The 25412-nt window shown below is 39.8% G+C and overlaps 1 protein-coding gene across 4 annotated transcripts in view; it reads right to left on the reverse strand.

The window, feature by feature from the left end:
• Positions 1-25412, reverse strand: part of tmem63b (transmembrane protein 63B) — a 111366-nt gene that overhangs the window by 42976 nt on the left and 42978 nt on the right. For all 4 annotated transcript variants that reach the window (XM_062973893.1, XM_008125034.3, XM_062973890.1 and 1 more), the window contains exon 2: positions 565-766. In XM_062973893.1, coding sequence (XP_062829963.1) covers positions 565-744 — 180 coding nt within the window. In that variant the 5' untranslated portion in view covers positions 745-766. The remainder of the gene's footprint in view (positions 1-564; positions 767-25412) is intronic.

Here is a 25412-nt window from a genome sequence, read left to right on the forward strand (position 1 = left end):
GAAGGGAAAGAAAGAAAGATTGCTTACAAGCCTTCTTGTTAAGACAAGGTGTGGGAGTCACATGGCCCTCCAAATATTTTTGGACCGGAATCCCTAGCATTCATCACGACTGACTATACTGTTTAGGGCTGCTGGGAGTTGGGAGCCACATGATTTCAAACTCTGTATTAAGGCCTGAATCTAGTTATTAGTCCCAAGCGCAGCCTCAATGGATTTGAACTTAGTATTCAAACTTCTTCCATTAATTCAAAGGGTCTGGAATAGTTGGTAGTAGGAAAAGGATTTATGTTTCTCATAATCTTCAGTTCAAAATCTGAAAGTGAATTCTACTGGAGGCCATGAAAAAGGCAAAGTTATTTTGTAAGACTACAATTCCCAGAACCCCCCACCCAAGAGTAGGGCACCGCTTTTTTATTGAGGAGGATCCCAGGTTCAACTCCTTACATGTCAACTTAAGCTAATAACGCCTGTGCCACCATGTAATTTTGTGCCTTTGGCTGCTTCTAGAGCTGCATCAAGTAGCAACAGTATTCTTGCCCCAAGCCAGATATCGACAGAACTTACAAGAAAACACATAAAATCAAGGGCGAGAACAGTGGGCACCCCTCCGAAGGGCAGACCCTGCAGCACAGTGCTGCGGATGCGGGCGCTGTAGCAATAGTCCTTGGTGCTGTTGTTGCTGCAGCTGGAAGATCTGCAGGTAGTTTCGACCGCGCCCAAGGCGACGAACATAAAGGGAAGCATCTCTATTGCTTCATTGTTTTACCTGTGGAAGGAAGAAGAAAACATCATTAGAAGCCAAAGGAGAAATGCTAGTTTAGTTGGCATCTCAGATCATGGGAGATGAAAATAGCCAAGGGACCAGCTTGCCCATGCTTCTCTCCCTGGTCCTACCTCTTGCACTGTATGGGCTCAGAAGACATGAACTGCATGAACTGGGAAGCTAGACAACTGACAAGGCCCATCTGTTCCCAAGTCCACAACTTTTTGTTCCTGCCAGTACTAAAGCAAGTATTACACAAAATTGGAGCTTAACGTTAACTTAATTTTGTTACATGTGACTAGTTTTGTTCTAATGTATTTCCCCTTCTGCTGATGAGACTTAACAATTAAAATGCTGGATAATAGTACTCACTATTACTGTATGTGTTGCAATGAATACAAGATTTTTCATTGTTTTTTATTATGGGGTAGTTGCCTCATGAAAAGGATATTCGGAAAGGACAACACCAGGCAGCATGTGCACTGCTGAATTAATGCCATTTGATAGCACTTTTAACAACCATGGTTCAATGCTATGGAGGCATGGAAATTGTAGTTTGATGATGCACCAATATTCTTTGTTAGAGAAAGCAAAAGATCTTACAACTACAACTCCATGATCACACAGCATTGGGCAATGGCAGTTAATTCTATAGTCTGGATGCTAATTAATGTTAGAAATTAAAGATGGAAAGAATTAAATTTGGGACTTCTGACACATACAAAAAAAGGTTCATTAAAAACAGTTATTCTAGTGAGCAGAAAGTATTCTGCATATGGTCAGAGGCATTCAATAATTCTATTTAAGGATTCTCCATCCTTAACTCATTGGCTACTCTTTGTATCCATATACTGCTGACTTCAGTACTCCATTGCAGCACTGTCCTCTAACTGAAATTAACACCAAATTACTTATTTATATTTTCCAATCCAGACAAAATGTTCAAACTGTTTAAAGGATGAGTGAACAGCCTACATATTTTTATCAGGCAGTATGAAGAGAAAAGTGACGCAGGCCAATGACAAATATGTAACTCGGAATTTTGTTAGATTTCATGCTTTAGGACAGAGTTGTTCAAGCATAAAAATGTCATTATACTACAAATTACACCTTTTTAGAATAATTTTATAACAAATACCTCCTTCCATAATCATTAGATGGTGAAAAATCCAATGTATTTGCAAGAAAGCTTTCAAAAACTATAAAAAGAACATTTTTGAAGGAGTCAAAAGCAAAACGTGCCACTGGTTGGAGAGAATAGTGACAAACATACACTTTTCTGTAATTCTAAATATTTTTGAGAAAATAATACTAGTAATGATGCAATGAATGAAACTTCGCACCCCATTAACACTAAAATAAGAAGACATTTTCCAAATTTCTCAATATAAAGGTTAGTCTGTTCTTTTTTTAGCACTATAAACTCACTATAAAATCTCTAATATATTGGTAAATAAATGGGTTAATAGCTGCCTTTCATCTATTTACTGTGGGATAAATCCAGAAGACATTTTTTTTGTAAAATGTTCCAATTACAGATTATTTCATCATTAAACTAACATATGATATGAAATAATACAGAAACAGTATACATTGTATATGGCTTCAAATTTAATTATGAGTTTTAAATTGATTGTTTGAATACATATGCAAAACCTGGAACAGGTTTTGTTATGTTATTCTCTTTTAACATTATGTATTCTTCATTGGGGTTCATGTTTTATAACTATATTATGCATCTAGGGAGAGGTGGGTAACAAACAACCATTATCATCATCATCTTATTGAAGTAGCCTGTTTTCTCATGATGACTCTATGAATTTTTTAATATTCTTAGAACACTTATAGCTTGGTTTTTTTTTTTACAGTTCTTTCTTCTGAAACAAACCCTACAGCATCTGGTATTTACTAGTGGTCTCCCATCCATGTACTTATCAGGGCTGGGTTTGCTTATCATCCAAGATCAGACAAAATCTGGTGCCTTTAGTGTATTTATGTAATATGCCAAAGCTCATGTTTCCCTATCAGATACCTCCATGCTTATTGCTGGACGCACATGAAAGCAATTAATATCTTATTGATCCAAGATCACTTTCTTTCTGGCTACTATCCTTGGGGATTCGCAAATTGACAAATGGCCAAAGTTACAATATGAAAATAACATATATGAGTGTACAAGAACAAAAACAATGCCACCCATATCCCTTGTAAAAATACTGCTGCATATATGGTTTTGGTAAGTCTGCAGTGTATTTTAAAATATACATTTTGCAATGTGTGACCTAATTTTGAAAATATCCAAAAAGTCTGCAAGACTTTGAGATATATTTGTAGCCCTAGGCCTGGACTGAGACTATCAATGATGCCCTCATTCTGGAGTTTGCGTCTGTCCCCTGTATCTCTCTTAAGGGACACTGGGAACACCCAGTGCTGGCCAAGTGTTTCCTGATATGTACAAAACATTCTGTCCAATTGGTCCTAAGTGCATGGCCATAGCTTCATATTTTTTTTCTAATTACAAAAGAATGCCATTTACAAAAGTAGCTTCACAAAAGAAGGGCTCCTTCAACCTAACAGGAAATCAAAATTTAGTTCATTCTAATCTCTAACTGTAATGTGCATAACTCATTTCTTCAAATCCAGTACTGATCAGTTGTGTGTGGCATTAATTCTAACATTAAATCCAAAACTCAGAAAAGTTCCTATGCTGCCTGAAGGATTCTGGGAGTTGTCATCTAAATAAGGAACTTTTCCAAGTTCTGACTGAAAGACAGCTTATCAGACTTTGAGATATTTAGCTTGAAAAGCAGACTGGCACCACAACAGCAGCAACTGGTAATGGAACAGGTTTTTTTTTATAACGAAATCTGTATTGCTGAAATCCTCCCCTTGCTCTTTCAACTTAATTACTATTGCCTTGAATGAGTACAGGTCACATAGATTCAAGCTGGCAGAAGAATGGTAAACAAAGGGCCATGTAGAGTATTGATTGACAAGCCATGCATACAGGGAATCACCACAAAGCTGGAGGACTTGGCTGATTTAATAGGAGGCATGAAGAAGAGCTGGGAAGGGAGCCACATACTGCATTAAATGCATTTCAGAGATGGGACAGAAAAGATAGGGAGATACTGCCAGACTGGTAGTTGGATAAAGCAATGAAAAGCAGAACAGAGGGCTGAGCCCTAAGAACAGCAGTGGGAGGAATGTCTGCAAGAAAAAAGTAGTGAGGCAGATACCAAACCAAAGAAAGTGTGAGTAACTTGGGTGGGGGAAGAGAAAGAGTGGATAGAAGAACAGAAAGGAAAGTTAATCCTCTGCTATCTCTCTTTCTTAACTACTTTTAAAATATCCTGGGGCAAATCTACACTATAGCACTAATGCAGTTTGAGTCCACTTGAGTCTCATGGGAGATGTAATTTGGCGAGGTACAAGCACGCTTTGTCAGAGAAGGCTAAAGATCTTGTAAAATTAAAACTTACATAGCATTAGGCATGGCAATTAAAGTGAAGTCAAACTGCATTAACGCTACAGTGTAGATGCAACTCTATCACCCTTTTGAGAAGACTTGGATATTGCTTGGCCACACACATCCCAGTTTTCATCTGAGGCTATTAATAATCCAGTTATTCAGGGGAGTGGGACTATGCAGGAGGGTGAGATTCTCCCTTAACATGTTATAATGAGAATTGGGAGAACTTGGAACTCAGCTTGCTAGCCCATCCCCTGATATCCAGAATACCCTGTCTGAAGTGGAAGGAGAGTGGCAAGGAGGATGTGGGTGGGAAGGTAATTTAAATAACCTCTTATCAGAAAAGGGGTCAAACCAGGTAGCTTGTGACAGCCATCTGTCAGTTCCAAGAAGAATGTGTTGATTGTTGTTTCTCTCCCCACTGTTCTCTCGCAGCTGCGATTCTTGAAAAGAGTCACTTTCTAGTCCAGTGCCATCCAGTCCTGACAGACTATGCAAAATTGTTCCACAAGCTGTCATTTTCACTTAATCATTTGTCTGTTCTTAGAGTTCAACTGATCCTTCCATTATTATTCTGCACTATATCTCTCCCACATCTTGGAATCAAAAAGATTCACAAGGCTAGCCATGTTGCATAAGTGTACATGGGCACACAATTTCAAAATTCATCTTGCAGAGGATGCTTTTATTGGTTTTACCAAAAGGCACAAAATACATCTCACTATCCTTCAAAGTTCACTGTTTTCTTCATCAGCAAAATGAAGATAGCAAAACAGCACGTAGCGGAAGGAATGTGATGATGTTGTGGTAACATCATCTATGTGTTTGCTTTGAGATGCTACAAATGTTTTTAAGTATATGCTAGAGAGGGTGTTCACTTTATCCCACCACTGGCTAATGTCTGATTCGTTGGGGAAGGGCCCTCCACTGAGGCTACACGTAGATTTTATATCCCTGACATCCCAGAACCCAGCTGGCCTTTCCTCCCTAGGTAGCCAAACAGCTGAAGCCATCTGTCTTCCCAGGTATTTGGTCCATTAGGGTGATGAAAGGTCAATATACTTTCTCTTGTTCCAAGAAAGGTTGCTGTTATTTATCACTTGCTTTGTGTTACTTTAATGATTTATTACATTGTGGCATCTATGTGTTCTATTTAGTAACCTCTACAAGTTGCATCTGAGAACTGTAACAGTAATTGGAAAAACTAGTGGCCCTACCAATCATAAATACATTGAATAAATAGAAGAATGGCTGCTGCAGGTAGCTCCTCAAATTTCACAACACAGACCTAAAATAGTTTGAGTGAAGCAGTTCATCTTTGTGCTTTGTGCTCAAACCCTATCACTGAATTGTTTTAGAAGAGAAGTTTAGCAAGGATACCATGTCGAGTCATTTGCATTCTGCATAGCAGGGACTGACACCAGGCAGAGACTAGGCTCGGCTGTGCAAGGCTTGGTTAACAATGCCCTGTCTTGTTGGGGGAAAGAGACATAAAGAGAGAAGACAGTAGATATTTTACTTGTGAACTGAACTAGCATTGTAACCAGAGAAGACCTGGACCTGAAACAATATAATAACCCCAATCCATTCCTGGGCTAAATCCAGTTGTTTGCTTCATCTAGAATAGACCCATAAAAGTAATGGAACTTTCATACCAATTGATTTATAATGCTTCTATTGACTGAATGGATCTACTCTGGTTGGGAGAATAAGATGAATTTGGGCCTCTTGTGATCCAAGCTAAGGATAATTAGTCCAGACCAAACTGGTCCAGACCAAGGAAATCCAATCAATTACTCTTTATATGGCTGAACAGGATTGGAATCTTAGAAGTAAAATACTGAAGATTCACTTCCTTCATCATCAAAGCTTTTCGATAATGTTTCCTTCTGATATGTGGGCTAAATGAAGCATGTGGCTGAGGCCACATGCTGGGAAAAAGAGGGGAATGGTGATGGACTGGACTGATCCTCTGCCACTCAATTCATCCCATTTATATATGAGACATGAATCATCCTAAAGACTGACTTAGATATGTATCCACATGTGGAGAGCACAACCATCTTTTCTCTTTCATCTCTACATCTGCTTCTCTACTTGTAGTGGGAGTGACCAATGCTACTTGGTGTTTCAGCTATGTGTGTGTGTGCTCTTCCTCAATCAGGAACCTTAAAAATCAGCTTCTGATTATGTGGAAAGTATTCACATGTAGGGAAAGGTCACTCCCCTGAATTAGAATCTTAGAGTTGAAAGAGATCACAAGAGCCATCCAGTCCAACTGCCTGCAATGCAGGAACACACAATCAAATCACTCTTTTTAAAAAATCAAGTCAGAAGTGAATTGAGAATACTGCAATTACTTCTGGTGTGAGAGAATCGGCTGTCTACAGAGATATTGCCCGGGAACGCCCGGATGTGTTACCATCCTGTGAGAGGCTTCTCTCATGTCTCCACGTGGGAAGCCAGGGCTGACAGATCGGTGCTCACCCCATCTCATGGATTCGAGTCGCCGACCTTCAGGTCAGCAGTTCAGCCGGCACAAGGATTTAACCCACTGCATCACCTGCACTCCTGGCAGATGGACATTCAACATCAGTTTAACTTCCAGAGAAGGACACTACACTATAAGGCAGGATATTTCACTGTTGAACAGCTTTTACTGTCAGAAAGGTTTTCCTAATGCCACTCTCCATGGGATGAGAGTGATGGGAATTAGAGGGAGAGGAGGAATCAATACACATTGTAAACCAGTGAAGGTGTTGCAGACTTCTCTACCCACTTACATATTACCAACCACAAGAGAAAGTGAGACTGAAAAACAATGGGAGAGGCAGTGGGAATGCATTCCTTCAATTGCATCAAGAACACTTAAAACCATCTATGTCCATCAAAACTTTTTCTACAATTAATTTTCCAATGCCTTAGAATTGAGATGCCCTGCCCAATCTGCACCATTCCTACTTTTTCAACATAATACAATACAGAGTTGATTAGAGATATGCTTTATAGTTGCTTCTCAAAATTAGAGCTGTGAACAGCAAGATCTGGCTTTCACTATAGGATTCCGCATGTCTTACCTAGAATATTAGGAACATAAATAAATTTTCTAATATTCTGTGGCTGTAATTTTTCAATATTGTTTTAAAATTTTGTTTCCAGCTTTGTGCTTCCTGGCACACTCTTTAAACAATCCCACATTGTACATTCTTCATTTTTAAAATGACTTCTTTCTATTGTTTTCCATCTCCTCACTGGATCGTCACCTTGTCATGATGAGGGGGCTTGTGTGTTCCAGTGAACCTGTGAGCGAAGCCGTTGGGAGTCATGTACTCCCAGCAGGGCCACCCATGGTGACAAAGTCACAGGGGAGAAAGCAGTCAAAGCATGACCCAAAGACCTCAACGGTGGAGCAGGCAAACAATAACATGGTATATGATACAATGGCTGTGACGGCAGACAAAGGCTGCAACAGATAAGAGGCCATCGGTTGTTGTGTTATCTATGCCATTGGATCAAAACCTCTTTCTGTGAAGACTGTATGTTGGTCACTGTGCACCAATCTCCACATGTAAATAAATTTGTGCAGTGGTCTTTTACAAGACAAACCACAATCATACTCGGCCACAAGTGATCGCCTATAGCAGTATTGTTTTCCAGAAATATTCTAAAACACAGCTGTTTCCAGCCTAGTGCCTTCCGGATGTGTTAAGCTATAGCTCCCATCAAACTGAGTCTGCATCAGCAAAGGCTATGAATCATAGAAGCATAGAATAATATGCTCCAAGTAATGAGCCAACATCAATTGCACCATAACCTTTGGTGAGCACGAGGCTGGGGAATGAGTCTATGAATCTTTTGTAATTATTGAAGCCTAGTAACCATTTTTAATATGGTATACTTTTTAATACACCTTCCATTTCATTCTCAGACTGTCACTTTGTTGTACAGTCTGTCTCATTTTAGACAGTTTCTTAAGAATATTAACAAGTATCTGCTTTCACTTTGCATCTTTAGTTTTGCTCAATTGTGTTAACTTTCAACTGCCCCAGAGTTTCAGTTACAAGAAAGTCTGCAGAAGTAGCAATTTCTAAAGTACATGTAGTTGAAAATGGAATTACATAAATAAATCAGAACAAATCAGAATTGCAGTTTCAGATAAAATAAAACTATTATTCTCCATTTGTAGGAGAACAGGAGTTTTATTCTACCTATTCTCTGTAGTAATCACCCTCCTAAATCATCAAATGTTTTTGAGAAATAAATTTCTTTTTTCAAGTATAAATTATTCTTCTGCACATGTTAATGCATAACTATGAGTTGTTTCTGGAAAGAGTGTGAATTTTCTAAGATCTAGTTCATACATATTTTTGAACACATGAGTCCCATTCATCCATGGGGATATGTATTGTAAGTCTGAACTGGCTGTATCCAAGGATATTACTTCTATAGTACATGGCCTGGGAAACAATTAGGCATCAGAATATGCATCTCAGGATACCAGCTACATTGGAGCATCAATATGCCATATAAACTGTGCTACAAAGAACATAAACATTGTTTATGGCTTATCCAGCTATCCTGAACCCCTTCTCAATAGTTATGCTGATTGGGAATTATAGGAGTTGTCACTGTTACTGTGTTCTTTTGAGTAATTTCCAACCTATGGAACCCGTAATGTTGTTCAGATGCAGTTTCCATTGCCTTCCTCTGAGGCTGAGAAAGTGTGGCTTGCCCAGGGCCACCTAGTAGGTTTTCATGGCTGAGTGGGGATTGAACCCTGTTCTCTAGAGTCATAGTCCAGCATATGAACCACATCATGCTGGCTTTCTGGGGTTGTAGTCCAATTGATGGAAAACACTACATTGATGAAAGATATTTCAAGAAAAGAAGTGGGGAACCTCCCTTCCCAAGAAATAATCCATGCTTTCCTTTCTCTCAGTTTGCCCCTTTGTGCTTCTCTAAGCCACATCCCCTTTTCCATAACAGTAAGAGTTTTAAACCAAAATATGCTGATATTTGTGATTCCACCCTTTTGTCTTTAGTCATGCACTGTAGAGTATAGGCTTCCAGAGTGCACAGCTATATTGGGAAAAGAAGAGGATATGATATGATTTTAGAGCAGTGGTTCTCAACCTGTGCGTCCCCAGATGTTTTGGCCTTCAACAGCTGGTAAACTGGCTGTGGTTTTTGGGAATTGTAGGCCAAAACACCTGGGGACTCACAGGTTGAGAATCACTGTTTTAGAGACTTCAATTTGCAGGAGTATCTTCATAGCAATTTGCTATGGCCATAAAGGTTGAGGATGGTGGGAGCTGTAATTCAGTGTATCTATCATCTGTTTGAGGATGGTTATCCTAAAACACATAACTATTTAAGGTAAGTAAGAAAAAAGTTATGCAGGTCTGTTCATATCTCAGGAAATCATTCTGGGAACCAATCAGTCCTGGCAGAAGAAAAAATGATTATTTAAGTTATAACAATGCAAAACATTATAAAATGTAAGCAAAATTGAATGCTTGCTGCAGCATGTTAATGATCAAGAGGACATTTAATTAACTAATTAGAGAGGATATGTTGTAGATTAATATGGATGAGATCTGAATTAGTATCAAAAGCAGATAAACCAAAGAAAGGACAGTCTGTGACAGCTGGAGGGGAAAACACTGAAAGAGAAACTCAGCCAAAACTACTGAAAGCTCCTCTTTGGACTAAAGTATGGTTCCCAACCTTTGGGCCTCCAAGTGTTTTGGACTTCAGTTCCCACAGTTCCTAACAGTTGGTAAGCTGGCTGGGATTTCTGGGAGCTGAGGTTCAAAACATCTGGCAGCTCAAAGGTTGGGAACCACTGGACTAAAGTATCCACAATCACCTAGTAGTTATCCTATGCAGTCTGGGGATTTCTAGGAGCTGTCGTCCAGAAAAGTAACACCTTGTGGTTTGCACCAAACTCCTGAAGATAAAGTTGGTGGGTTGCCTAATATCTGATATAATGTATAAATGTGAATGTAAATGTGTACAAATGGTGTGCAAACAGTAGAGTAATATTCATATGGATAAGGAAATCAGAGTAGCAACTAGGAGATACAAATGCCCGGATGGCAAGGGATTATCCCTTTTATGCCTTTGCTTATGGAATATAGGTTTGTGGCATACAGAATCCTGACTAATAGGCAAGCACTTGACAGGAGCTTACAGCTGGGCTCTGTCATAGGGGACAGAGTCCAGGATCATTAGCACTAGCTGCATTGTGGTTAGAACAAAGTCTCCTTGTGCTCACTCCCTTCAGAGATATTTCAAGGAGAGAAAACTTACTAACTTACTAACTGGGGGGCGGACATAAGAGAACAATACATGCAGATCAGTTACAGGAGAGGGCAGGAAACACTTCCAAGGCAAAAGGCTAGCATTGCAGCAAACATGCCTGGAAGGGCACCAGAGCAGTGTTTTCCATCAGTGGAGAATATGAACATGATGTAAGGCATCCAATCTGTCTTTCAAGATCCCCTGTGATAGGAAGACGCATACCATGGGCACCAACAGAATAGAACAGCAAAAGCGAAATGTATGCTAATAGATAATGTGGTGCAATTACAAATGTATGTCAGACAAATATGTTATCATCTTTAAGTTCTGCTACATGAAAAGAAGGTTGAGGTGTCTGCTGCATCTTTTGGAAGCAAAAGTGTGGGTGATTTCAAAGCAACATTACTTTGAAATCTCATGTTACCCTCAGTAATCATAAGCAGGAAGATTGAGACTTAGTTAAACAAAAAGCAAAGATAGCTGTGGTAAACTTCAGCTTTGAGCTAGCCATAATTCTTCACCAGGTTAAGAATAGCAATGGGTGTTGATGGCGTATACTGAACAATAACCTTAAGGTGGTCTGTGGGACATGTCACAGACATGCGAGTTAAACTCTATTAGGTCCATGCTATGCCAACTTGAGACTGCTCCAATAGGAGTTTGGGCTGCATCAAAAGGATTATAGTATATAGATCGAGGGAAGTCATAGTGCCTTTGTATCTGCTTTGGTTAGACCTCACCTGGAATACTGTGTCCAATTCTGGGCACTACGGTTCAAAAGTGAAATTGACAAGCTGGAATGTGTTCAGAGGAGGGCAACGAAAATGATCAAAGGTCTGGAGACCATGCCCTATGAGGAGCGTCTTAAAGAGCTGGGTATGTTTAGTCTGCAGAAGAGAAGGTTGAGAGGAGGCATGATAGCCTTGTATAAATGTGTGAAAGAGTGTCATAAGGAATAGGGAGCAGGCTTGATTTCTGCTGCCCTGGAAACTAGGATTAGGAGCAATGGGTTCAAATTACAGGAAAGGAGATTCCACCTGAACATTAGGAAGAACTTCCTGACTGTACGAGTTGTTCAACAGTGGAACTCTTTGCCTCGGAGTGTGGTGGAAGCTCCTTCCTTAGAAACTTTTAAACAGAGGCCGAATGGCCATCTGTCAGGGATACTTTGATTGTTCTTTTCCTTCATGGCAGTGGGTTGGACTAGATAGCCATGTAGTTTCTTCCAACTCTGTGATTCTATGATCTCTCATTAGCAGCAATCAAATTCCTTGGAACTGGCCCTATTCTAATATAGATATTTTAGCTGATGAAAAATAGTAAAGAGAAACCAGCCTGTTTTAAAATTATTGACACTAGTGATTGTTTTGAAATGTGCACATGTGTGTGTGTATCTTCACATTGCCTGTCAACCTAGGGTGACCCTACACATTTTATTGGTTTTTTAAAGGTAAGGAATACTTTGAGGTGATTTTGCCAGTTTCCTCTCTGAAATATGGGTTACAACACCTTGTCTTCATTGGTGGCCTGCATTTCAAATACTGTTTTACTTAGCTTCCAAGATCAAATGAGATCTATATTAGATTTTAAAAAACCAAAATCAAGAAAGCAGAAAGCTTCACAATTTCACATGCTTTTCTGAGAAGTATGAATGATTTCTATGCTTCCATTCTTGATATACGAGTAGATAAAGGCAAATAGGCTGAACTCAAGAGGAAAATAAAATTTTATGATGACATAAAAGATAACTTTGCCCAGTGGGATGGTCACTGTATAGTAATTCATGACAATTAATTGGGATCAGGTGGCAGGCAGGGAAGAGTTCATATAATAAAAATGCCAGCAGAATAATTTTGCTTTAAAACGTTGCTCAAAGCAAGACATCCTTGAGATTAATCCAGAATCAACCAAATTCCATTTTTCTTACCACTAGCTCTGATCTCTGTGTAAAGCAAATGATGAAAAGAAGACAGATACATGTCTGATGAAATGGGGGTGCAGTCAAATGAATTGTGTTAGATTTTAAGGTAACCACAACATTTTTTGCTACTTCTTCTAAGCAAAATGTTCATGACTCCCATGTTTTCAACTTGTTTTTTTAATCAACACTGTCTTCTGAAATAACTGAGTACTTCATCAGAGGTCTCTTGAAGAGTCAGAGTAATACCATCTTCAGAAGCAAAACATTACTGAGTCAATACTCCAGAATAATTATTTTTCAGTAACCCACGTGCTTAAAATGAGATTGTAAAGTCTGAAAATGATTAACAAAGATATGTCTCATATTAATTTTTAAAACCTTCCACTCACTAAAATGGTTTCCCAACAACCAACACATATCTACTTACTCCCAACAGAATGAATTCTATTGTGTTCTCAGATTTTTTAGCATTTCTTGTCAATTACCTTATTTGGCAAAATATTAATAAGGCATATAGCAGTTAGCTGGAAAAGCATAAACTAGATTTACATCTTTTTCCTTGCTCCAACAGCAGGTTATCAAGCCAGTACTTGCATCAAGTAACATGATATAACAGTTGTTCCAGGACAACTATATGTTGTATGCCATCTTATGCCAGCAATGCCCCCTACAATCTATATTGGATAGATAGGGTAGTCTCTGTGGAAGGGGATAAACAGGCACAATTTGGACACTAGAAGTCGTGATATCCAAAAATCAGTTGCAGTGCATTTCAACACTATGATATTCACAGATGACAAGTCCTTAAACACAGAAATTACAAATGAAATGTAGAAGAAAAAACAAATGATTTGAATTATATTTACAAATTCCAGTCCATTAACAGAGGTATGAACAAAGACAATAGTTTCATGGCACACGATATGCATTAATACAAGAGTACCTGCTACAGCACATATAAAAATGCGTCTTTTCAGAGAACTTTTGGGAAGCAGATTTATTGCTTTCCCACACCAAGATTAACTGATGGCTGTAAAAATCTGAAAGATCTGAAAACCCTATCAATTTGAACTGGTGCAGAAATACTAAAGATGGTTAGAAATTTGTAAGCCGCTTTGAGTCCCCTTTGGGGTGAGATAGTGTGGCAGGGCGATAGCCGGGGTGGGGGTGGGGTTAAGGGTTCAACCCCCCCCCCCAAACTTGGTTTACTCATGAATTTTAACTGGTTAACCAATTTAACCAGTTTTTTAAAACCTGACACATTTCAGGTTTTTTTTGAACTTTTAATCACTCCTTTGGCTACAGGGTATAAATACAGTAAATAAATAAATTAGAAATATCTTCTTGGCAAAATGAAGAGAGCATTATAGAATATATATCTAAGGTGGTCAGGGCCTATACCGTCTTCTATGTCAGACAATCAAATACACAACTTTCCAGTTGCTAGTGCTGTTGGCTAGGACTGGATCATCCCAGACAGACAACAAACAATAACAATCTATCTTGGCCAGTGCTGTGAGTAGGTTGGACTGAGAACAGTACTGGGGCTTGGTAGGTCCTTGATTTTATTGTTTTGTTTGTTGTCTGTTTACCTTCTTGCTCAAGAGAGTAATCTTACAAGTACTACCTCAAGCCATGTACTCCAGTTCAGTTCTTTATACTTTATACTATACTAAAATCTGCAGATAGGCTGCAAAAAGCTATCCTTTGAATGCCCAAGTGTTTAGGATACCCTCCCTCGAAGATCCAACTCTCAATTTTGACCATTTTTCACTTCACAAAAGTTTGTAGCATATGCTTACATTTTGGAGACTACCTGCATGTATGACCCTAACTCATGACAATCTGGAGCTTTACTCATGTTAAGGAAGTATGTGGCCACTTCCTTAGGAAGTTCTAGTGGAAAGGTTTTATTTTGCTGGTAACTGCTGGCATGACTGAGAATGGGTTCTTTGAATTAAAGACCAGGAAGAGCTGCCGCTGCTACTCAAAGAGTAGAAAATGCAGATATTAGGGCAGCTTCCATTACTAAATCTACATGGGCAAGAAAACTCAGACTTACTTCGAATCTCCTGCTGCCTGCCTCCACAATGTTTGCCAACTTCCAATAAGTACTGTGGATTTTGCAGGGTTAAATAAACTTTGCCCCAGTTTGGACAAAGTCAGAGAATACTATAGAGCTTCCTGGAAACTCAGTAGAATCTGATTAGGCTACCAAAATGGGAAGCCGGCATCATCACATTTCCCCTGTTCTCATCAGCACAGGGAGGACCGTGTCTGTTCCCCATTTCTCCCACTCTTACACAGCCATGGCACTCCATCCAAGCTCCTGGCCATTGAGAGTATCCAATTCTGACATCAGCAAAATCACCTGAATGGCCTGCAAGAGGGTGAGGGAAATAATCCTCTCATTCTTGCTGGTTAACTGAGCTCTTCATATGCATATTTGGGCCCCAGCAGAAGCTCTAGTCAGAGCACTGTGGCTAACTGGGAGTGGTAGCGTTGGTACAGAGAGTGAGGTGACAGTCCATTAGGACCAATGCATTTCTTGTCCTGGCTGGACTGTGTAGACACCAACACAGTGCCACAGTGGGTTTGGTTGCATGGGGCCAGAGTGGACTCTATCCATGATTCTATGAAAAGTCCAATGACCAATTCTTTCAAATTTCACTTCATGTCAGCACAGAAAGTGTGCTAGACAATTCTTTGAATCCTTGATATTGACAGAGATAAAGGTCAATCAGTTCTGCCTGCTGAAGAAGAATATAAAACACTACTGGAAAAATAATGGACACATTTGAACTGATTTATTTTTAAGAGACTGGGTGATTATATCAGTGTATAGGGGTCACAAACTGAATCCAGCCCATACTGAATAAAACTTTAGGGAAAGTTATCCACCTCACTTTGGATCACTGCAGTGCTACAAGATTGCATTCGTTGCCCGAGAGCAGCTGGGTACAGGCCAAAGTGGTCTACAAAGATCAAGCTTTTAAGAACTCCTAGTAGCTGCTGCTAGTTTTCTGCTGTCCTGTGGCTGTCCATTCTTGACTCATGAATGCGCCAGTGAACAAAGTACACATAGTTCTTCAAGTTTTAACTTTTAAAAAATTAGCCCTGCCCTTCTGCAAAATGTTTTTTGAGGTTTATTACACTGCAGTGAATCAACATGTTATGAGTCAGGCATCATCTTATTTAACCCACAAATGAACTGAGAAAGCATGATCTTTATGTATAATCTTTATATAAAATCTTTATATAGAAATATTGATATTTAATGTTTAAAGGAACCGAAAGCCTTAGGAAAATGCAATCAACATTGCTCTTGGCCTGGCAATGGTTTCCAGCCTTGAGTCACCTGACATGGGAGGTACTGCATTTTGCTAATGGAACCATCTGAGGAACAAAAGGTAAACTCTGTCTAAGTAGCAGATTGTTCAAGCCAGCAATTAAAACAAACTAATGAAAGTCAAGTTAACTCCAAAGTTTGGTTGTTCCGTATCTATATCTATATCCATAATAAAAATGAAAACCCGTATGTACGTGGCATGGGTGTCTGTTCACATAGACAGCCTCCGGCCTCCACAAACAGGCTCTAGTTCCCAGTGATGAGGAGCTATCAAGTCACTCTTTCCCACTGACATTGTGGTTACAGCGAGCTCCATGATCATGTAGCCCAAACCCTGCCAATGTCATAGAATCATAGAATCATAGAATAGTAGAGTTGGAAGAGACCTCATGGGCCATCTAGTCCAACCCCCCACTAAGAAGCAGGAAATTGCATTCAAAGCACCCCCGACAGATGGCCATCCAGCCTCTGCTTAAAAGCTTCCAAAGAAGGAGCCTCCACCACAGTCCGGGGGAGAGAGTTCCACTGCTGAACAGTCCTCACAGTGAGGAAGTTCTTCCTGATGTTCAGGTGGAATCTCCTTTCCTGTAGTTTGAAGCCATTGTTCCGTGTCCTAGTCTGCAGGGCAGCAGAAAATAAGCTTGCTCCCTCCTCCCTATGACTTCCCCTCACGTATTTGTACATGGCTATCATGTCTCCTCTCAACCTTCTCTTCTGCAGGCTAAACATGCCCAGCTCTTTAAGCCTCTCTTCATAGGGCTTGTTCTCCAGACCCTTAATCATTTTAGTCGCCCTCCTCTGGACGCTTTCCAGCTTGTCCTTCCCAAACACTATGGCCCACCACCCAAGGAATGCTTTCATTTGGGGACCATTTCATCCTAGATTTTGCATTGTCCTCCACCACAGGCAGGCATCCCAGGGTTTTCCATTGGTGTGAAATTTGCATGACCCCGCCTACTGCCCTTCCCTTTCAAATCTGTCTGCAGAACAAACACAGCACAACTACACTTCCTGGAGGAGTTTGGGGGATTGATGGTGCAAGTTGTAGTTCACCCTGCATCAAGTCAGAGCACTGTGACTCCTACTGGGGAATGTAGAGGAGTTGTAGTTCACCTACACCCAAAATGCTATGAACCCAAACAATGATGACTTTGGGCCAAACTTGCCATGCATACCGGATATGCCCAGATTTGAATAGTGGTGGGTTTTGAGGGGAATTGGTCTGGACATTTGGGAGTAGTAGGTACTGGGATTTATAGATCACCTGCAAATGAATGAGCAATCTGAACCCCTCCGATGATGGATCAGGACCAAACTTGGCACACAGAGCCCCCATAACCCAAAAGGATATTAGACAAGTTTGGGGGAAAGGGAGTTATAGTTCACCTGCATTCAGAGAAACAGTGACCCCCACCAACAATGGACCGGGACCAAACTTAGCACAGAGAAGCTTTATGACCAACTGAACATACTGCAGGGAGTTGTGGGAATGGGCCTTGATTTTGGGAGTTGTAGTTCACCTGCATCCAAAGAGCACTGACCCCAGCCAACGACGGATCTGGATAAAACTTGGCACACAGACTCAACATAGCCTGCTGTGGATACTGACAGATGTTTTGGGACAATTGCCCCTGGAATCTTGGAGTTGTAGCAGTTCACCCCCATCCAGAGAGCACTGCAGCCAGGAGTTGACCAGCCAACGACAGATCTGGACCACACTTGGTAAACAGAGCCAAAATGGCCAACTTTGAATACTGGCAGGGTTTGGGGAGGATTGACCCACGATTCTGGGAATTGTAGTTCACCCCCTCCAAACTGAGAATACCTAACAATCAAAGACAAATAATGCCTTTATCAAATAACCCTGGCATTGCGGGGTTCCCAAGCTAGTCCTATATAAAAAATAGTACAGTATAGCATCTAACATGTAATGTAGCTCATAGTACGGTGGTTTTCACTAGAATGGCCTTCATCCATTTCAGACCCAGATTTAAAGCTCTGAAAAGTTATTTTTAAACTCTTCACTAGTTTAAATATACTGCCTGGGGAATTTTTGGAGCTGCTGTCCCAAAAGTAACTGTCTAAGCTCTGGTTTTAGGATCTCCCTTTAGGCCAAATGTGCTTTTGGGGATTCAAGTTTGTCTCCACAATTACACTGCAATCTTCTATTAGCTCCAGACAGCTAGCTGAAAACCAATATGTTAGTTAAAATGTTGGGGACTTGGACTAGGGTTCAGCTCTTCCCATCCATCACCCTACAACAAGAAGCACGCTGGGTAGCCTTGGGAAGTTATAGACTAGCCTAATGTACATGTAAGAAGAAAATATAATAATCTTTTAGGAATGTAAAATTTCTGAACACTTTGAAGCCATAAAAATGAAATACAGTAGAGTCTCACTTATCCAACACTCGCTTATCCAACGTTCTGGATTATCCAACACATTTTTGTAGTCAATGTTTTCAATACATCCTGATATTTTGGCGCTAGATTCACAAATACAGTAATTACTACATAGCATTGCTGCATATCGGACTACTTTTTCTGTCATATTTGTTGTATAACGTGATGTTTTGGTGCTTAATTTGTAAAATCATAACCTAATTCGATGTGTAATAGGCTTTTCCTTAATCCCTCCTTATTATCCAACATATTCGCTTATCCAACGTTCTGCCGGCCCGTTTATGTTGGATAAGTGAGACTCTACTGTATATGCAATGTTTATTTTCATATCAACATAAAATATGTGTATGTAACTTACTCTATAAAATTACTTTATATATATATTTAAAATAATACAAAATTCTGTACAAATCAAAATTGTGAACTTGCCCTAATGTAAGCACTGTTATGGCTTTATGCTACCTAAACTGCATATATTTTACTTGTGTTAAGATATAAAAGGTGGGGGTGGGGATAACAAATACAACACATTTAAAAAAATGGACTAAACTGGCAAACTATTTTGATCTAAAGTTTTATTCAATACAGAAAATACTGAACTCTTCCACAATGCATGATCACAAACAGACTTCCTGTCATGAAGATGGCAGTGCTCAAAGCTTGCAGAAATTAATCTTAATTTTGAGCACTATAGTATGCACAGAAAATATTGTTCTCCATTATAGGGATTACATCACATACAAACTTGGCACACAGGTTACTGGCATTCTGAGTGAATAAAGTCTTGTAAAAAAAAATCTCACTAATTCTAAAATGGAAAATAATTTTAAAATGGATTCCTAATGGCATAGGTAATAGTAAACTTGACTGTATTTGGGCTGAAAGCATATCATACCACAATTGTGTTGGAATTCAACCACACACTGCTCAGGTCTGCAGTCTTCAGTAGGAAGCAACTACATAGCATCAGGCTAGGCTGAGGGAATCCCCCCCCCCCTCCTTCTGAATGTCTGTATTGATGACTGACTGCCTCATCATGCCAGATCACAGATCCACTTTAAATCCGGTTTCTGTCTCCTGCAGAATTCTGGGGTTTGTTGTTTGGTGAGGCCCAGGACCTGTCTGGCTGAGCTGTTTAAAGACCCCCTCCCCCAAAGTGGGGTTAAAGTGGATCCAAACTCTAGTGTGATGAGCTTATTGGAATGGCATTTCTTTAGGATGCATGTCCCTTTGTTTTAAGACCCCATGGTCACATTTCTTCTTTTTCCACCTTTTCATTCAGACCTCTCTCTACTCTGTGTGATTGAGAAAATGTAGTATTTAGAGAATTTTTCCTTTTGTTTGAACTTTAGAAGTAATGGAGTTAGAGAGAAGCTTAGACCCAATCTTTTCTATTAAGAAATGTAGTTCTTATATTTTTTAATCAAACCTTTTGAAACTTTAAAAGATTGAACTCTACATCTTTGCCTCCTTCTCTCAAGAATTTTTTTACAGGCACAACACTACACCTTCTCTGCTGTGAGCTAACTGCTCAGTTTAGTATCCTGTTTTGCATTTTTAATTACCCTGCTATTTTGGAGATTTCCACAACAAACTGCACTGGAGAACCTAGGGAAGCCCACAAGCACTTCTTGGGGGATATTTTTTAGAGTGTAAGTGAAACTGTGAATATTGAGTGCAGGGACAAGAGTGTTATACTATACTACATTAGAGGCTTTTGCTTTCTTATCTTGCCCAATTCTTACTTTTGTGCCACACTGGAAAAAAATGAAAATTTGCTTTTGGATCAGAATAGACCCACTCCTCCAATTTTTTCTCAGTGTTTCCCCTAGCTTTTACAACTCCAAGTCCCATGATGCACCATCCTAAGTTCCTTAATGTCAGAGGGAAAAGATATGATTGGAGGAATAATTTTACCAATGAACCCTTTAAAAAATATAAAGGATGCAGGAACTATTAATGACAATTTAATAATGTATATGCTATTTAGAGGGCAGGCTGTTTTGTGGCACCACTGATCCCACCAATTCTTAAACAGTGAGCAGCACCAGGACTAGAAATGGTATCATCCATGGAACAGCATTGAACTATGAGGTTAGAGACCAACACTAGATTCCTTGCTTGGCCATAAACGTGCACTGGATAACTTTGGGGCTTCACAATCTCTCAGCCTCAGAGGAAGGCAGTGACAATTACTTCTCAAAACGTCACCATAAGTAGAATTCAACTTGAAGGTACATTGCAACAACATGAAATTGCATAGGACTCACAGAGGTGACAGAGCTTAGCACTCTTGATCGCTTGTAACTTGGATGGCCACAGCTATTACGGCACAGCTTTTTCTATTTTACTTGGGAGTGGAAACAGGAAGCAGCGATCAAGCAACCTGGCAAAGTCAATGGAGACATTGGCCAGCTTGTGTAAGAAATACTCGGTTAAGTAGGGGCATTGCCCTTCAGAGAAAATCCAGAGCTAGAAAGAGTTGAACCTGGGCTATATTAAGACCACACTTGGAGGTGGAAAAACACAAGGATGCAAGTCAAAGGGAGGAACTTTATTCGGCTTTTCCCTTCCTGCTTTCTGTTGACTGGATGCTGCCAACTGACCTACTTTGTTTACAGTCTATTCCTGTCACTTTAATCTTGCCATAGCCTAGGAACAAGCAGAAGGGTGGAATTTCACACTTGGCAGGCTGCCCAGCACCAGCGGCACCCTGTTTTACCCATGAGGATTCAAAGGCTCTTCCGGACTTCTAGGGATCTCAATGCCATCAAGGAGCAGATACGCAAATGGAATCCAGGCACTTTTTATTATCAGAAAACCAGGCCCTATCTTTTCATTTTACAAAATGAAATGGCTCTCAGGAGAGGTACCTGCTCTCAAGGCCCAAAGATAAGAAATTTCCAGGAAGGGAAATACAAAAAAGAGAGCCCTGAAGACTGATTTATTTTGGCATGGGCTTTCTAGATTTCAATCCACTTCTCCAAATGTATCAGAAGACATGGAGTGAACCGGAGTGAACCCCGACAGCGAAGTGCATTAAAGCACTGAGCTGGAGACCAAAAGGTCCCAGGTTCAAACCCCGGGAGCGGCGTGAGCGGCCGCTGTCCTGCCAACCTAGCAGTTTGAAAACATGCCAATGTGAGTAGATCAATAGGTACTGCTCTGGCAGGAAGGTAACGGTGTTCCATGCAGTCATGCCGGCCACACGACCTTGGAGGTGTCTACGGACAACGCCGGCTCTTCAGCTTAGAAATGGAGATGAGCACCAACCCGCAGAGTCAGACATGACTGGACTTAACGTCAGGGGAAACCTTTACCTTTTTATATCTAAAGATTAGGTAATCTTTCATCATGTTTATAAATCCAAGTAATGATTCATTACTTAATGTTTTCATTGCCCTTTATAAATAATTTCTCAAATTATTAAGGCAACTTGGGGAAATAATTTTAATATTGTAGTAATAATAATAATAATAGTTTATTTTTAATCCACCTTCTCTCCCCAAAGGGACTCAGAGCAGCTTCCAAGCATAAGGCATAAAATTGGCAAACATTCAATGCCATCAAATCAACATTAATACATTTGTACATATAAATTAAAGCAAGATAAAATACATTGACTGGTAATATGAATCAAGCAGTTATAAAATCTGTCTTCAAATATTTAAATCCAATATATAGGGAACAATTTCATATGGCAAATCATTTGCTCATATGCCACCTCTTGGTCTCATGTGTATGACTGAATGCCATATGTGACTTCCTATTGCATCCAAGCTGGCATATTCAAATTGGAAAGCTGCAGCTGAAGCAAAACCTTTAAAAAAAGCAAAACAAAACAAAATAGAATTGCAAACCACAGTCAGCTATGTTGGTTTGAACAGATTGCTTGAACCAATTGAGCTGAAATTACTGGTGTCTGCTCCATGTACCATGAGTTGCTGGTTACTGGTGAGTTCCTAGGAATAAAACGAACAGTTGCACCCAATGAGCACAAATATGCTATGAGCTCCTGGTACACTGGGGAAAGTAATTGCTAGTCCACCGTATCATATAGCTTGAGAATCACAGAATAATAGAGTTGGAAGAGACCACATGGGCTATCTAGTTTGACCCCCTGCCATGCAGGAAAAGCCCAAAGTACTGGTTTCAACCAGTTTGTCACTTAGGGCATAATGGTGCACTATGGCTTGAACAAAGCCAGAAATTTTAGTAATAGAGGCTAATAATAATATAGTGGGAAAATTTAAAAAATGCCCATATCTTCAGGTCATATTAAAACGGTATTTTAACAACATATCTGCACCTTGTGATGTAAAGCAGTAGCAATGCAAAATAAGCAACAGGCCTTTGTGACAGCAAAATGGTGCTTTTTACAATCCTTTTCAGATGATGAGTTATTCTTTCAACACAAGATGAAAAGCTTTTCTGTGCTCAGACCTTGTAGAAGCTGCTGATATTTGCTTCTTTTGCATGGGACAGATGTTTACTGATTTAATATAATTAATATCATTAATATTCAAGCAGTTTAGTGTTTTCATATGATGATTCATTTCAAAAATGATTTTCAATTTTGTTTAGTTTGCTTTAGCATCAACAAACAGTGATGTGTTGCAAAGTGGGATAAAAATACATGCAAATTAGTGACCAAATGCATTTGTTCTTTGATGCAGTTGGAAGGCATTTTTAAAAAATTGCACCAAGTTTAAAAATAAGTCATTGGCATTTGTCAGTCATACGTGAGAGATAAAACATGAGGGAGGGAATATGAGTCTGTAAGAAATCCCTTCCACAATAGTTATGCTTACACATTTAGTGTTAAGAGGTTTTTTGGACATTTAATACAGTGATCTAGAGAGTGTTTGTAAATTAATTCTAACAAATACAATTAATCAAGACAATTGTATGAAGGGACCAGTTTTATCCAAGTTCCAATTTCAGATCATTATGCTAAATTAGCAGCTGGCTGTATGTAAAGAGTAGCTTGGTGTGTGTGTGTGTGGGGGGGGGGGGGGGTGAGTATGCAAGCCTACAGCAATTTCCCTTATTTTTACCCCCCCCCCCCCCAATATTTGCAAATGAACTTGTAAAAACAGTTGAGTTCTTACATTGTTTATTTGGTACTGTTTCATTATCCAGGCGGAGGCCATAAGGGGGTGCTAGTGAGAGAAGGATAGTTCATTTTAGGGGGGGGGGGGAGTTGAAAGAGGAAAACAAATTTCCCCATTTTCACTGGTTACTTCCTCTCTCAACTTCCCATGTCATAAACGAGGGTTGTTTCCACGACAGGGAAATGGGTGGGGGGGAATGATAGGAAAAAGCAAACCACCTTCCACCCCTGAAAAATGGACTATCCTTCTCTCTCTAGCACCTTCTTGTGGCCTCTACTCGGATAATGTAACCGTACTGTTTATTTATGTGACTGAATAAGATAGTAAGTACAGTTGTCCCTCTTTTATGGATTTGATTATTCATGGATTTGATTTAAGATGTGCGACTTTCTGTACTCATGCTGGAGGACTTGGATATTTCTAGAAAAAATACTTCTTTGTCCTCTGCAATAAGATCCAATGGCATATAATTCATATTAAGCCATGATCAATATTTGTTGAGCACAACTATGCCACTCACCTAATTACGCGAGTGCAAGAGCAGAATTGCTGGGCAAATGTTAAAGGGCATAGGGAAGACATATACAGAAATTTAAAAGTGATTTGACAGATTCGTGTGGAATCTTTTTCAAAAACGAAATTTTGAAGAAAGGAATCCAGGAAGTTTAGCCAAACAAGGAGAGAGATAAAACAGAGAGAAAATGTCAATGAAGAAAGCAGTATGTTTTAAACTCAACGTAAGTATTTTCTCTTGTCTCTTGTTGCTATTCCACTCATCCAGCAGTTACTGATTCAGTCCCTCACCTCATATTCACTTGTCCCACTGTCTACCACACCAAAACTAAGAAATACCATGCTGGATAGTTATGTAAAAAGACATTTTACTCATAAACCACTGCTTTGCACAGGACATAACATTCCTACTCTGAATAGCATTCTCCTATTCATGCAAATATTCAGCACGTGCTTACAGTGCATAGCAAGTGGCACTGATTATATTCTCTCTTTTTGTATGCCTTTGTATAGTGATCCTAAGGAAACCCTATCATAGTTTTTGGGAGCAATAATTGTTCATAGGGGGTTGTCTTTGCCTTCCTCTGAGGTTGAGAGAGTGTGACTTGCCCAGGGTCGTCCAATGGGTTTCCATGGATGAGCAGAGATTCAAATCTTGGTATCCACAATTGTAGTGCAACACTCAAACCACACCATGCTAGCTCTCACCCTCCATGGGTGTGAAGGATAAAACCTTCAGAATATAAGGGTGTTGGCCCCTTTGGGAATCTGGAGCTTTCACCTGTGACACAAAAATCAAAATAATTTAGACACCCTTTCCCATAGGGTTTAGATTAAATAACTTGAACAAGAGAAAATGATTCACTCAGAACAAAGAGATAACTGTTAGATGTAAACTGAGCCAGACAGCTGCATTAGGTATGCACAATTTAAAACTGAAGGGCTGGGAATAGAAATCTGATTACTAATCCTAATTAAAGTAAACCCATTGGATCAGATGCTAAATGCTAAATCAACACTAATCTAGACCCACTGAAGTTATGAATCTTTGGACTTCCACCAAATGCTGTGGCCAAACTGCTGATCAGGGTTGATTACAGGAAATATGTTAGTCCTGTGTGGTTTCATTGGCTACTTATCTTCTTCTTTTTAATCACACTATCCTGCGCAAAGCTGGATGGGCCTCTTTTTAATGGTCTCATAGTGGCAGGGGAGCCCCAGATGGAGCAGCAGATTAAATCGTTGAACTGTTGAACTTGCTGGCTAAAAGGCTGGTGATTTGAATCTTGAGAGCAGGGTGAGTTTCCACTGTTAGCCCCAGCTTCTGCCAACCTAGCAGTTCAAAAACATGCAAATGTGAGTAGACCTTCCAGCCGGAAGGTAACAGCACTCCATGAAGTCATGCTGGCCACATGACCTTGGAAGTGTTTACGGATCTTTGGTTTAGAAATGGAGATGAGCACCAACCCCCAGAGTCGGACATGACTAGACTTAATGTCAGGGAAAACCTTTACCTTTACCTATAGTGGCAGTAAAATGCTCTTTTAATTTGGCAGCACTTTGTTGGTTTGTTGT

Source organism: Anolis carolinensis, chromosome 1, assembly GCF_035594765.1.
Source record: "Anolis carolinensis isolate JA03-04 chromosome 1, rAnoCar3.1.pri, whole genome shotgun sequence".
Taxonomy (NCBI): Eukaryota; Metazoa; Chordata; class Lepidosauria; order Squamata; family Dactyloidae; genus Anolis; species Anolis carolinensis.